This window comes from Arachis ipaensis, chromosome B7 (genome assembly GCF_059453495.1).
Source record: "Arachis ipaensis isolate K30076 ecotype BB chromosome B7, ASM5945349v1, whole genome shotgun sequence".
In the NCBI taxonomy this organism is placed as follows: Eukaryota; Viridiplantae; Streptophyta; class Magnoliopsida; order Fabales; family Fabaceae; genus Arachis; species Arachis ipaensis.
The window spans coordinates 11,899,970-11,913,944 of record NC_142442.1 but is presented as its reverse complement, the minus strand read 5'-3'; the positions used below and the strand labels follow the sequence as shown (position 1 = coordinate 11,913,944).

Sequence of the window (13,975 nt, the reverse complement as noted above, 5' to 3'; positions counted from 1 at the left end):
ATTTAGACAAGATAAATTAAATGTCCACTTCCCTTTTGTTTCTTGGTAGCGTGCCTTTCATTAAGGCCATCAATCAAATCAATGAAACTTTCTCTCTCATAGTTCCAATGCATTTATTAACTTCACTCTAATGAAATTTGAATTCCATCACATGGTAAAGTGTGTGACCCGTTGAAGGCATAAAGCAATAACAACATTTGTTTTCCTGATTAATTGTTTTCGGATCATGCATTGGGTGTATAGCAAAAAATGATTAACTTGGGCTTGTAACAATAATGGATCAATTTGGCCCAAGCAACATAATAATCAATTCAGCCATATAATATAGAAATCTTTCAACCAGGCTGAATGTAGATCTTGATTTTGGGCTTGCAATGTTTCTTTTATTTTTCGACCCAATAATAAACCTGCATCACAAATTATTGATTAATATATGTTAAATGAAAATCAATTTAATAATTTTATAATTACTATAATTAATAATGTTTAGTCATCACAAATATTAATTTAGAATTTTCTAAACTCATCAAAAACACATTATCGATAAAATTCTCTTACCTGATCACAAGTTGCTCTGTCTTTGCCAATCGCTGCTAGCCTGCCTCCGACATCTATCTTTTCCGACAACGAATACCATTGACAGTTAACTCTTCGGCATCTTCTTGCAATCTCAATGCCGGTTTTTCATCGGTTTCTCACTTTTTCTCTTCTCCCAGTGGATCACAGACAACGTGATGTGAATATCTAATGATTACTTTAATGATCGATCTTTCTAAACCCCCGAAATCCTAATTCATGTAATACCTCAGCATCTATTGATGATGTGCTAACATCTATTTTTTCCTTAATTTTCTAGCATGTAAAATTTATTTCCCCCAAATTCCTGTTTAGAATATTTATCCTAACCATTAGCCTTTTTACTATGTTTAATCCATAGTAACTCAAAGTCAAAATTTTTTTACTCAAACCAAATGTCCACAATCAATTGACAACCTTTTGTGGTCACCATAGTCATGGTAAAATAATAGGTACTACAGATATTAATTTGAGTATTAGAAAATATTAATATATTATTAAAACTAACATATTAACAATAATTCTCTAATAATTTAGATAAATTTAATAGATAGAAATAAAAATATATTATATTCAAAACATTGTATAAAAACGAATAAAAAATTATTTATAAAATATATATAATATTTATAAAAATATAAAAAAATCAAAGTAATTATTTAAAAAATATAATATTAAATATTATAATTATTGAAAAATTTTATTATAATTAATTATTACATATTAATAAATTTAACTATTTAATATGTAATATTTTTTAAAAATAATATCAACATTATAAATTAGTACTAGAACACATACACCTCGTCAATATACTTAGCTCTAACATTTAAAACTCATAAATGATAAAACGAAAACCATATATAACATAGAAATATAAAAAATAATCGAAGTTAATTTTAAAAGGATATAAAATAAAATATTAAAATTATTAATTCACAAAAATATAAAAAATAATAATAATTACTAAAAATATAAAATAAATATTAGAATTATTGGTAAATTTTAATGTAATTAATTATTAAATATTAATTTACATATAATTAATTATATAATACTTTTTTAAATAATTTAAAAGAAATATATTCAAATTGACACTAGAATTAACTAATAAAATATAAAAAGAATTATATTATTATAATAATAATAATAATTACTAAAAAAATATAAAACAGAATATTAAAATTATTAACAAATTTTAATATAAATAATCATTAAATATTTATGTATGATTAATTATATAATATAAAAAAAAAAACTTATATAAACTAATATCAAAATGCACTACGTCCATTCTTATCCCTGAACCGACAAAAGAGTCAATTAATGCAATAAAGATGGAGGACAAGTTAAGGCACTCAAAGAGTGAAGAAAAGGTGAAAGCATGGAGAATAAGCAAAAGAAGGGTGTGAGGTTAGTGCTTCTCCCTTTGCCCCTTCAAGGCCACATAAACCCTATGCTTCAGCTTGCAAACATTCTCTATTCAAAGGGTTTCTCCATAACCATTATCCACACAACCTTCAACTCCCCAAACCCTCTCAACTACCCTCACTTCACCTTCTTCTCAATCCAAGATGGCATCACTGATTCCTCTTCTTTGGATCTCTTGCACCTTGTTATTCTTCTCAACATTAGGTGTGTCACACCTTTTAGGGACATGTTGGCTAAGGTAATATCAGATGCAAGAGATAATAAGGAGCCTGTTGCATGCTTGATCTCAGATGCTCTATTTTATTTCACTCAAGCTGTTTCCAACACATTAGAGCTTCCAAGGATTGTGTTAAGAACCAGTGGAATATCTTCCTTTGTTCCTTTTCTGTTATTTCCACTTCTAATAGAGAGAGGCTACATACCCCTACAAGGTACCTTTTACCACCAATTATTCTTCTTCTTTTCTTATTTTTATTCTTCAATAGGCATATATAAGTTTATCATGTTATACATTTAAACAGATTTATATATAAAATACTTACGGGGATATGTGAAGAATATTTTTTTTTTGGAGTTTAAATTTACATGCAGTTAAAGTTAATAATTAAAAATTATTAAATAATAATTTAATTAAATATATTAAATTATTTACCTGTTTTTAACTATTAATTTTACAAGATAAATATATACGAGTTTTTATTACTTTGGAGGGTTACATGACGATGATTTATTTGAATCCTAAAACTCACTAAACTAATCCTAGCTTGTAATAAAAATTTGAAAGGGCGTGGTATGGTAAATGTCAATGCACTTTTAAAAAATTAACAAGAGTAGTAAGGGGTGGCAAAGTGGGCCGGCCCGCCCCAACTCGTCCTGTTCCGTTTAGGTCCACCTCATAAATGGGGCGAATTGTCCTACCCCATCAATTAAGATGGGTTTAAAATGTTAGTCCGCTTCGTTTTATGGCAGATTGGCAGGTCGATGAGCTAGTTCGTTTGACTTTTTTTTTTGAACAATAAAATTTATTAAAATTAACTAAAAAATAATAATTAAAAAATTAAATACAAATAAAAATTAGTCAAATTATAATATAATTTTTTTATTATCTTTTTTTTTAATTTTTAACTTCAATAAAATTGTTCAAAATAATATTTGTCAATAGAACTATATTTATTTTAAAAAATAAATCACATAATTTAAACAAATATACAAAATTATAAAATAAAATAAATAAAGTTAATAACTAAGAGAAGAACAAAAACAAAAACAAAAAAAATGTTTGAAATTCTATAATTATTAATTTTATAATACTAATCACTCTTTTATTTAATAAAAAAATAAAAAATAAAAATCTTCGGCCCGTCGGATCGGCCCATCCCTCCCCGCCAAAACCCGCCAATTTGGCGGTGCAGGTTTGGCGGATTTTTTAAATTAGGTTGACTCCAAATCTTAGCCCAAGCCGCTTTTTTTAGCGAATTTAGCATGTCGGCCCGACGGGTTCACCTCTCGTTTTACCATCCTTAAACGTAGTTATCTTTGTATAATAATCTGTTATTAGAGGTAATAAATAAATTAGCAGAATTTACACTTCTATTTTTAGTAATCTTATAAAAAGAGATTAATTTAATTAGTATGTTATATTTTTTAATATAAATTATTGATATAAAATATATCAAATAAAAAATTAAGATACGTTTCAACAAAGAATATAATATTTTTTATTTAATAAAAAGGTGTTTAAAAATAAATTAGTTTGATATACTTTTTTAATATATAATATTCATAAAATTATTATTTTTTGCTTATTTTTAGAACTTAAACTCAAAAATTCTTTGTTAGAATGTAAAATACTTGCTATTTTTATTAATTTTATATTTATTATTATTATTTAATAAATAAATAGATGAAAATAGACACGTTGTTATTTATAATGGGGTGGAGGCGGAACTTCGTTGATTAATCAACAAATTTAAGCATTAAAATTTGAATGAACTACAATGTATAACAGAGGACAAAGATTGAAATTTCAAAATACTACTGTTCTTGCCTCTCTAGAAAATGGCGACAAAGAGTCTCGTCAGGTCGTTTTATTGAAAAGTAAATTGTATATTATTAAAATTCAATTCGAGAAACTACTGCGTGCTTTGATGAATAGTTGGACCACGCGTAATTTCCTTTTAATTATTAGGGCCAATCCTTTTATTTTGATGCTGCTCATCATCATACAAAGGCAAAGATAGGGTGTTCATGGATCAGTATCTGCAGTTTCGCGATAAATATCCGTTTTCGATATGAAAATTGCGGATACGATCCGATCTGCATATTGATCGGATCGGATAGATCTGCACTCTTTACGGATCGGATCGCGGATATCTACTCTACATCTGCATATCTAATCTGTGGATCCGTAAATTCGCACAATAATAATTAAAAATAAATAAATATATATATGTTTGGTATTATATTTATTTGTTTGTATGTTTTAGTTAGTAATTATTATTCATATATTGTATTATTTTATTTTTGTTATTTAAAAAAAGTTTGATTAAAAATATTTTAAGAATAAATAAGTTTAAAACTGTGAAAGAAATATTTTTATTGAATTTTTTACATAAAAATATGATTAAAAAGAGAAGGTTCAATTATGTGGATATATCCGATATCCGATATCCGATGCGATCCACACATTTGCGGATCGGATCTGACACTAAAAAACGCGGATATCATATCTGATCCGATTCGATGAAAATTATGCGAATTTGATCGATTTTTTGGCCATATCCGATCCGATCCGCTCCGATCCGCGTATACCCCTAGACAAAGATGATGCACATTTTTTTGTGTTCTTCCCTATTACAATTGGTTGAATTAATAAATATAACAATATTATCATAAAACTATTTTTTTTAAATTTAAGTGAATAAAAAAAAATAACATAAATAATTATATCTCTCACAAATATAAAGACCAACAAATTTTATTAGCACTTGAATATTATCAAAATGGTTATCATGATTGTTAGAAAAGTAAGAAAATAATAGAAAAAAAAATTGTATCTATTCAAGTTGCATTGTGTAGAATGATAGAATATAAAAGAGTATTTATACTTTATAGGTGCTAAGAGAATTGAAATAATAAAAACGTAATATCTTATAATAAATATTTAGATATGTTAAATAATTTTAACAAAAATTAATTGATATTCTAACAATGTTAATATGACTTTTCTTAATTTATTTTTTAAAAAACTTTTTACGTTATTTAATTATAATGCATGTATATATCATATTATCATTAGAAAATATAACTTGAAGATTCATGTGTTTTATGTTGATAAGTCATAAGGCATTATATGTGTTAGTCTTTCATGAGGATGTGCTAACTTGAATTCCAATTTTTTTAAAGGTTCAGTGCAATTAGATATTCTTTAGATATTCTTTAAATATGATCTTTTATTTCGCTTTAAAAAAAAATAAATTTTTTTAATTTTTTAAATATTTAATACATAAAAATGAATATTTATATTAATTAAATAATAATAAAAACAGATTAAAGACTGAATTTTAAAGAACACTTAGATATTAGAGATTTACCAAATAATGTTAAGAAAATTAATCATGGAAACAAAAGTTAAATTAATGATTGTAAAACATGTGACACAAAAAAAAAATGATGGAATCTCTCTAAATTTCCCAGTCAAGAGAGGACAACTCCATATTTCACAAACAACATAGTTTACGACTTTTCTCACGTGGAGGTACACAACACTATAATATATAATAAAGTAATAAACAAAACACCGATCCATTAAAAACAAAAGTAGAGATCGAAGAAGAGTTGAGCGATGAGAATGGAGAAGCAAAGGAAGGGTGTGAGATTGGTGCTTCTCCCTTTGCCCTTTCAAGGCCACATAAACCCTATGCTTCAGCTTGCAAACATTCTCTATTCAAAGGGTTTCTCCATAACCATTATCCACACAACTTTCAACCCTCCAAACCCCCTCAACTACCCTCACTTCACCTTCTGCCCAATCCAAGATGGCATCACTGATTCCTCCTCTTTGGATCTCTTGCATCTTATTATTCTACTCAACATTAGGTGTGTCACACCATTTAGGGACATGTTGGCTAAGGTAATATCAGATGCAAGAGATAATAAGGAGATTGTTGCATGCTTGATCTCAGATGCTCTTTTTTATTTCACTCAAGCTGTTTCCAACACTTTTGAGCTTCCAAGGATTGTGTTAAGAACCAGTGGAATATCTTCTTTTGTTCCTTTTCTGTTATTTCCACTTCTAATAGAGAGAGGCTACATCCCTATACAAGGTACGTTTTACCATTTAATTATTACTATTTTGAATCTAAATCTTATTAATTTAGAGATGTAAAAACTCAGGTACAGTCGACTTCACATGAAGTTGATAGTTGAGAGCCGTTAAATGAAAATTTAGTCAAATCAGTCAAATCATCTACGGCTCCCAACTATCAATTTCATTGTACCTGAGTTTCCAACAAACTTTTAGACTTCAAATGTGTTTTTCAATTTTAACTTTATTATCTTAGAAACTTGAGATGACCTATAAATTTTTGTCATTGTTTTTATATTTAAGTTTCACGAACAAGTACTGTAAAGACCCCTTGTAAAGACTTAATACAAATTCATAAAAATTGAAATTTTATAAATCTTTTACTTTTATATATATTTACAAATATTTTTAAAATACATATCAGCAAGATTTTCACTCTAACTTTCCTGGTAAGGCCTAGATCTTGTGAATTGAACCACGTGAAGTTGTGGACCGCTTCCATAATGGCACGATGCAATTAGGGTAGTTGTGACTTGTGAACTTGTGATTGAAAAGTTTTGTCCTGCTCTGCTCTGTTTATTCCTTTATGACCAAAAATTATTGGCGAATGATAATTCAGGAGAAAATAAGAAGGGAAGTGCATTTTGAATTAGTTTAAAATTTAAATTATAAATTTTAAATCCAAATTATTGATACAAAATATAATAGATAAAGAATTAAAATCTAATTAACAAAGAGTGCAATATTTCTTACTTAATAAAAACGTTTAAAGATAAAATATAATTATCGTCTGAAGGAATTTATAATAACATCATTTGTCATCTTTCCCATTGTGTTAGGGATGATAATGAGGTGGTTATGAGTGAATTTTTGTATTATCTAATTTCGTTACACTTTATTTTATTTTATATGAATTTGTTTTTATTTTATATGAATTTGTTCTGTTATTATTTATGGATAATAAAATTTGTATTTTACATTCTACTTGTTTATACTTTGGTCTATTATTAGAGCCAAACCTTAATAACTAAGGCCCAAATCCACTACCACAGAATAAGAGTTCAAGTCTACATCACATAGCACGTTTGATCTTATAGAGACTAGTCAACAGAATAAACTCAATCCCACTTGTTAAAAATAAGATGAATTTCAACTCATTCTTACAATTCTTCTTTACCAATAATGATTACAACCACCTTCCTAACAAAAGGAAAGTAATTAATTATCATTATAAGTGGATAAGTTACAGAAAGATAATCTTTATATAAGTATTTCTCAAACTTAGTTATTTTTCGGTTCTAATCTACTAAAATTTGTCTAAAATTTTTGTTAACTTAAATAACAAAATTTTTTGCAGATATCATCATCCATCTTCACTCGTACTCGATTTGGTTGACATATAGAATGAGACATAAACATAAAATATATGTGTCTATGTATTGTGTTTGGCAAAAATAATAAATAAAATATACAAATATTTAAAAAAATTAAATTATCCTTCATTCAACCACAAGTTCTACCACCACTGCACACCCATTACCCCAAACATTGCATGTCATCACCATTGAATTTTTATTTCTTTTAGTATTTTTGATTCCTTTCGATATCATCTTAAATTATCATTCAAATATTAAATATATAATTTTTTTTTTTGAAAAAAAAAACTGAAAACCAAAGTCCAGAATTTACCAGAAGAGACAAATCGAGAGAAAGAGAGAGAAACAGAGCATATCTGAAAGGTGAAATTTGGATATGGAAAGTGTGGAGGAGAGATAGGACGAATTTGGAAGGGGAGTGCGGTGAGGCAGCCTCGACAGCGACAATAAGGCAGAACGGAGAGGAATGCGCGTCCATAAATTGGCAGAGTAATGCGGCGGCGAATGGTAAATCAGACGGCAACGTCAAAGAGAGAGAAAGAGACGACAGTTGAGTTTCCATTGGTGATGGTTGAAGAAGGCAGAAGGAGGAGGATTGTCACCAATGAGAAAGAAAGAGGTGGTTGTAAAATCTGAAAGAGGAAGAGGAAAAAGAAAGGTTCACGGAGATAGGAGGACACATTTTAGAAATTTAAAAATTGAATAAGGGTAAAAGAGTAAAAAATTAGTGTCCCACAAGTTGTGTCTCACCAAATTAGAGATACACAAATTTGGTGTCTCTATGTCCATCCGTGTCCTTCGAAAATCTGTGTCTCACCAAACCAAACAGCAGACGTGTCACCATGTCCATGTCTCATTGAGACATCAACCAAACGCTTGCTCAAGGACATTAACATCATCATCGAAAGGAGCCTAGACGTCAACATCTCTTTCTTTACTTCTTTTTTCCACTTAGGAAGCTTTCCTAGGTTGTTTTACTTCACGCTTGGGTAGCATCTGCTCCAAAGCAGGAGTGCTCCGTAATTTCTATAGTTGTTCGATGACAGGAGATTTCTATCATTTGTGAGTTGTCGAGAGTATTCCTAGCCACTTCACTACATGTGGCATCTACCAAGATCCACACTTGCTTTCGAACAGAGCAGAGCTGGCGAGGACAATAGCTGGCAAGGTAGTGGCTGACGCGGTGGAACAGAGCTGGCGCTGGCAGGAAGTGGCTGCGCGATGGTGGTTTCGATTTTCGAAGCTCCAACAGCGGTGGCTGGACGGAAGTTACGCCAGTGACTTCGAGCTCAAAATTGCGACAACAGCGGTGGTTGGACGGAAGTTAAGTCGGTGGTTTCGATGACGATGAGAGGAAGGAGAACTGGAGAAGCTCGAGGGAGTGCTAGGAATGGGAGCTGCGCGTTTGTGGACTGTGGAGTAAAGGGTTAGGTAATGGTTAGGTTTTCAGAATAAAAACGGCGCTGTTTCTGAAAAAACCCAAAAACCTGGCCGTTCACAATTCAGTTCGACTGACTGATTGTTGGCCGGTTCAACGGTCTAACGCCGATTTTTCAAACTTTTGATTTTACCATCTGTCTGAACTTTAGTGAAAATAAATAATAAATTAGTGATTGTAAAACACGTGACACCAAAAAAAAAAAGGATAGAATCGATGTTGATCACCATTCTCTTATTCTAGAATTCCCTCCCAGTCAAAAGAGGACTACTCCACTTTTCAGACAAACACCATAGTTTATGATTCTACTCACGTGGAAGTACTGCACCCTCGAGGCATGTGACCTACTTTTTCAGGGTACTTCGACAAAACCCCAACTCAATTTTAAAAACCGAACGGTAGTGAAAACTGAAAACTGAAAAGTAGTGATCGAAGAAGAGTTGAGTGATGAGAATGGAGAAGCAAAGGAAGGGTGTGAGATTGGTGCTTCTCCCTTTGCCCTTCCAAGGCCACATAAACCCTATGCTTCATCTTGCAAACATTCTCTATTCAAAGGGTTTCCCCATAACCATTATCCACACAACCTTCAACTCTCCAAACCCCCTCAACTACCCTCACTTCACCTTCTGCCCAATCCAAGATGGAATCACTACCCAAAGTGATGATTCCTCTTCTTTGAATCTCTTGCACCTTATTATTCTTCTCAACATCAGGTGTGTCACACCTTTGAGGGACATGTTGGCTAAGGTAATATCCGATGCAAGAGATAATGAGGAGCATGTTGCATGCTTGATCTCAGATGGTCTATTTTATTTCACTCAAGCTGTTTCCAACACTTTTGAGCTTCCAAGGATTGCCTTGAGAACTAGTGGAGCATCTTCATTTCTTCCTTTTGTCTTATTTCCACTTCTAATAGAGAGGGGCTACATCCCCGCACAAGGTACGTTTTTTACCACTTATTATTATTATTCAATAATAGACATATATAAGTTTATCATATTATATTTTTAAACAAATTTATTTTATGAATATAGCTTAGGGGGTTGTGATTTTTTCTTTTTTAAGCATGAAGATAATGAGATTTGAATCTAAATCTTATTACTTTGGATCTTTATATGCACTAAAATATATATTCTCCATCACACAACCTTGAGAACTAATAGTTTTTAGTAATTTTAATCGGTATTTAACTAACATACATATTAAATTGTCTTCAATAAATAAATTTTACTGATTTATGTGTGTAAACTATGCTAATTTATGTGTATAAATTTTAATAAATATAAATATAATATATTTTATATGTGTAAATTTTTATAAATATGGATATAAATTATTACTGATTAAATATTAGTCCAAAATCATAATATTTGTTAGGTATGTAGTTGTTTTGTCGATTTTTAGCAAATCGATGGTGGTTCGATTCTAATGGTCTAGAAGTGAAACATATTCCTCTTTTGTAAGTACCAGTTTTTCTATAAGTGCATCAAAGGTTCTCGAATTAGACGAGCATTTAGAAAAATAAAAGGTTCAAAAGGTGTAAAATAAGATTTTCAAAAGATAAACTGGCCGAAATCGAAAATAAAAGAGGTTTGCAATGAATTTAAATAAAGCGATAAAAATGTCTTTGATTGAATCAAAGGACTTTTGACATGAAAATTAAAGATACTGGAACATAAATTGAGCAAAAAAATTAAACATTGAAAGGTAATAAATTCAACAAGAAAAGTAAAGTTTGCTGAGAAATTGTAAATTGAAAACATAAAGACTTGAAAGGAACCTACAGAAATCAAACTCGAATGTAGACTCAAGAATTCGCTGGAATATGAATGTGCTTGAGTGTATTTCTGAAGAAAAGTTCCAACTACGATTTTTTAATACTTTCTAATATTTATAACCCATTTTCATAACTGATCGTTAATGAAACGATGCCCCTTGTGTGCGAAATTTTGGGTAACCGTTCCCGCTCTTTTACCCAAGAGCGTTACTAATAAATCCTTAACTCAAAGAAGGCATTTGATCTTCATTCGAGTAATTGCTTGATTCTTCATTTGAGTAACTGCTCGATTTATCATTTTCATCGAATCTGTGCCAAACAATTTTCACTTAATGCTTGCGCACGTGTATCTCTTTTGGTCTCTGCTTCCATTTCGAACTTTATCAACGTTTCGAATCGGCTTAACTTTCGAAAATAATTATTTTGACTAACATAGTATTTCTCCATATTATTTTAGCGTTAAAATATGTTTTTCAATTTTAACTTTATTATTATCATAGAAATAAAATAATATTAAACTTGTGATGACCTATTAATTTTTTCTATATATTTAAGTTTTATGAACAAGTAGTGTGAGTATCGTTGGAAAAAAATATTAAATGCATAATTTTTTTTTTTTGTATTTGTACATATTTACAAATATTTTTAAAACACATGAACAAAACTATTAACATTTTCACTCTAACATTTTTCCTGGTAACTCCTAGAACTTATGAATTGAACCACGTGAAGTTGTGGACCGCTTCCATAATGGCACGATGCAATTATTAGGGTAGTTGTGAACTTGTGATTGAAAAGTTTTGCTTGTTCTGTTGATTCCTTTGAGACCAATAATTAGCGTCTGAATCAACTTAAGTGCTAAAATAAATAAATTTGGAATTAATTTAGCAGCAGGATGGACCGTTCTATACGTCACACTTTGTCATAATAGCATGACATGCCAGACATGTGTAAATGGGTTGTGTTAATTCCACCGAGTGAAAAATATATCGAACTAATCGAAATTCGGTTGAGTCTGTTTATGTTGGACTTAGCATTTTTTTAAAAAAATATTAGGACTAAATAATTTTTATTAATATTAGTTAATATTTTAGAGCATTTGAAAGTTAATACTTAATATTTAGAATATTAATAAAATATTGACTAAAAATAATAAATTTATTAATCATATAATTAATATTACTCACTTTAATTCAAATTAAACTGCTTTATTAATTCAATTAAAATCGATCCACCAGTTCAATTAAAATTGATATGGAACAATTTTGGATAATCAAATATTAACAAATATTATGTCAAAAATACTATATATACATAAAATTAATTATTATATATTTATGCATAAATATATTTATTATTTAATTTATTTTTAATATATATTATTACTTTATATTTTAACATATATTTTTTTATTAATTGCTGATTTATTAATTTATTTCGAAAACATTATTATTGATATTATGTTCTCCTATTTTATTTCATTTATTTACTTTTCTCATCTACAAATAGTCAAATACAACTAATTAGTTACAACCTTTTATTATTAATTGTTTCTTTTAACATGATTTGACCATTCTGTCTTAAATTTTGATAAATTTACTAGATTCTCAATTGGAAGAAACAGTGACAGAGATTCCACCACTGAAAGTAAAAGATTTGCCATTGATCGACACCAAAGAACCTGAAAAATACTACAAAGAATTATCCAACCTCGTTGAAGGTACCAAAGCATCTTGTGGAGTGATTTGGAACTCCTTCGAGGACTTAGAATCATCACCATTATCATATCTCCGCCAAGAATTTCAAATCCCATTTTTCCCAATAGGCCCTTTCCACAAATATTCATCCTCGTCCTCGTCTTCGTCCTCATCTTCGTCCTCGTTGTTAACTCAGGACCAAAGCTGCATTTCCTGGCTAGATAGACACAAACCAAATTCCGTCATTTACGTGAGTTTTGGCAGCCTCGCCGCGATAACTGCCGCAAAATTCATGGAGATAGCTTGGGGATTAGCCTCCAGCATGCACCCATTTCTATGGGTGATCCGAAAGGGAATGGTTATTGACGATGGCAAAGAGTGTCTAGATCCGCCATTTCCAGCCGGATTCATTGACAATCTTGAAGGAAGAGGGTACATTGTGAAATGGGCACCACAACAAGAAGTTCTTGCTCACAAGGCTGTTGGTGCGTTTTGGACACATTGCGGTTGGAACTCAACGTTGGAGAGCATTTGTGAAGGTGTTCCCATGATTTGCATGCCGTTTTTTACGGATCAGAAGGTGAATGCAAGGTATGTGAGTAGTGTTTGGAAGATTGGGGTGCAGTTTGAGGGAGAAGTGAAGAGAGAGGAGGTAGTGAAGATGATTAGGGGTTTGATTGAAGGGAATAATAAGGAAGGGTCGCAGATTAGAGAGAGGGTTTTGGATTTGAAGGAAAAGGCTAGAGTTTCTTGGAATCATGGTGGTTCTTCGTATACTTACTTGGACGCTTTGGTTAATTTCATTTTGTCATTTGAACCAAAACGGTAGGTTCTGTTAGGAAACATTAAGAAAAGATCATTAGTGATCCTCTTGTTAGATTTATTGACAATTCGATTCATCAAACGTTGGGAGGTATATTATTGTTGTTCATTTTATGATTTTAATTGTATTTTAAATGCTATATCTATTCTTAAACAACAAAAATGCTATTTACACACTAAAATTAAGCACAATATATTTATGTATAAATACATATATAGTTTAACTCATTTTAATGTATACTTTTGTATTTTAATATTGGGTAACTACCAAAAACGACTACAAAAAAAATATTGAATGCCATCGAATTTACTGGCAGATTTACCAAAAAAATCCGTCGGTAATATGTTTAGCAGCGAATTTTTTTGTCTGCCACTAATTATCGTCGAAAAATTTTCATTGGTAATTTTTACTGTCGAAGTTTTTCCTGGTAAATTCGGTGGTAATATATTATTAATTAATAATTAAATTAATAGTTACCGGCGGATTTATTTAACGGTAAATTTAAATTTTAAATCTTTTAAAAAAATTGTTAATCCTCATGTATTAAAATA

General features: G+C 30.1%; 1 protein-coding gene across 3 annotated transcripts; it reads left to right on the top strand.

Moving 5' to 3' along the window:
* Positions 1–1,890: 1,890 nt before the first annotated feature.
* LOC107609426 (UDP-glycosyltransferase 76B1) lies at positions 1,891–13,605 on the top strand. 3 transcript variants are annotated; one of them, XM_016311408.3, is made up of 2 exons: positions 1,891–2,438; positions 12,508–13,605. In XM_016311408.3, the coding sequence occupies exons 1-2, from the start codon at positions 1,961–1,963 to the stop codon at positions 13,428–13,430; spliced, it is 1,401 nt and encodes a 466-aa protein (XP_016166894.1). In that variant the 5' UTR covers positions 1,891–1,960; the 3' UTR covers positions 13,431–13,605. The 3 variants fall into 3 exon arrangements, with proteins under 3 accessions (XP_016166894.1, XP_088349491.1, XP_016166891.1); XM_088493365.1 differs by lacking the exon at positions 1,891–2,438 and adding an exon at positions 5,503–6,332; XM_016311405.3 differs by lacking the exon at positions 1,891–2,438 and adding an exon at positions 6,340–10,067.
* Positions 13,606–13,975: the final 370 nt, after the last annotated feature.

Coding starts and splice junctions, on each gene's coding strand:
- LOC107609426 (XM_016311405.3), top strand. CDS start 9,575: ATGAGAATGGAGAAGCAAAGGAAGGGTGTGAGATTGGTGCTTCTCCCT. Junction 10,068..12,507: donor GGGCTACATCCCCGCACAAG/GTACGTTTTTTA, acceptor TAAATTTACTAG/ATTCTCAATTGGAAGAAACA.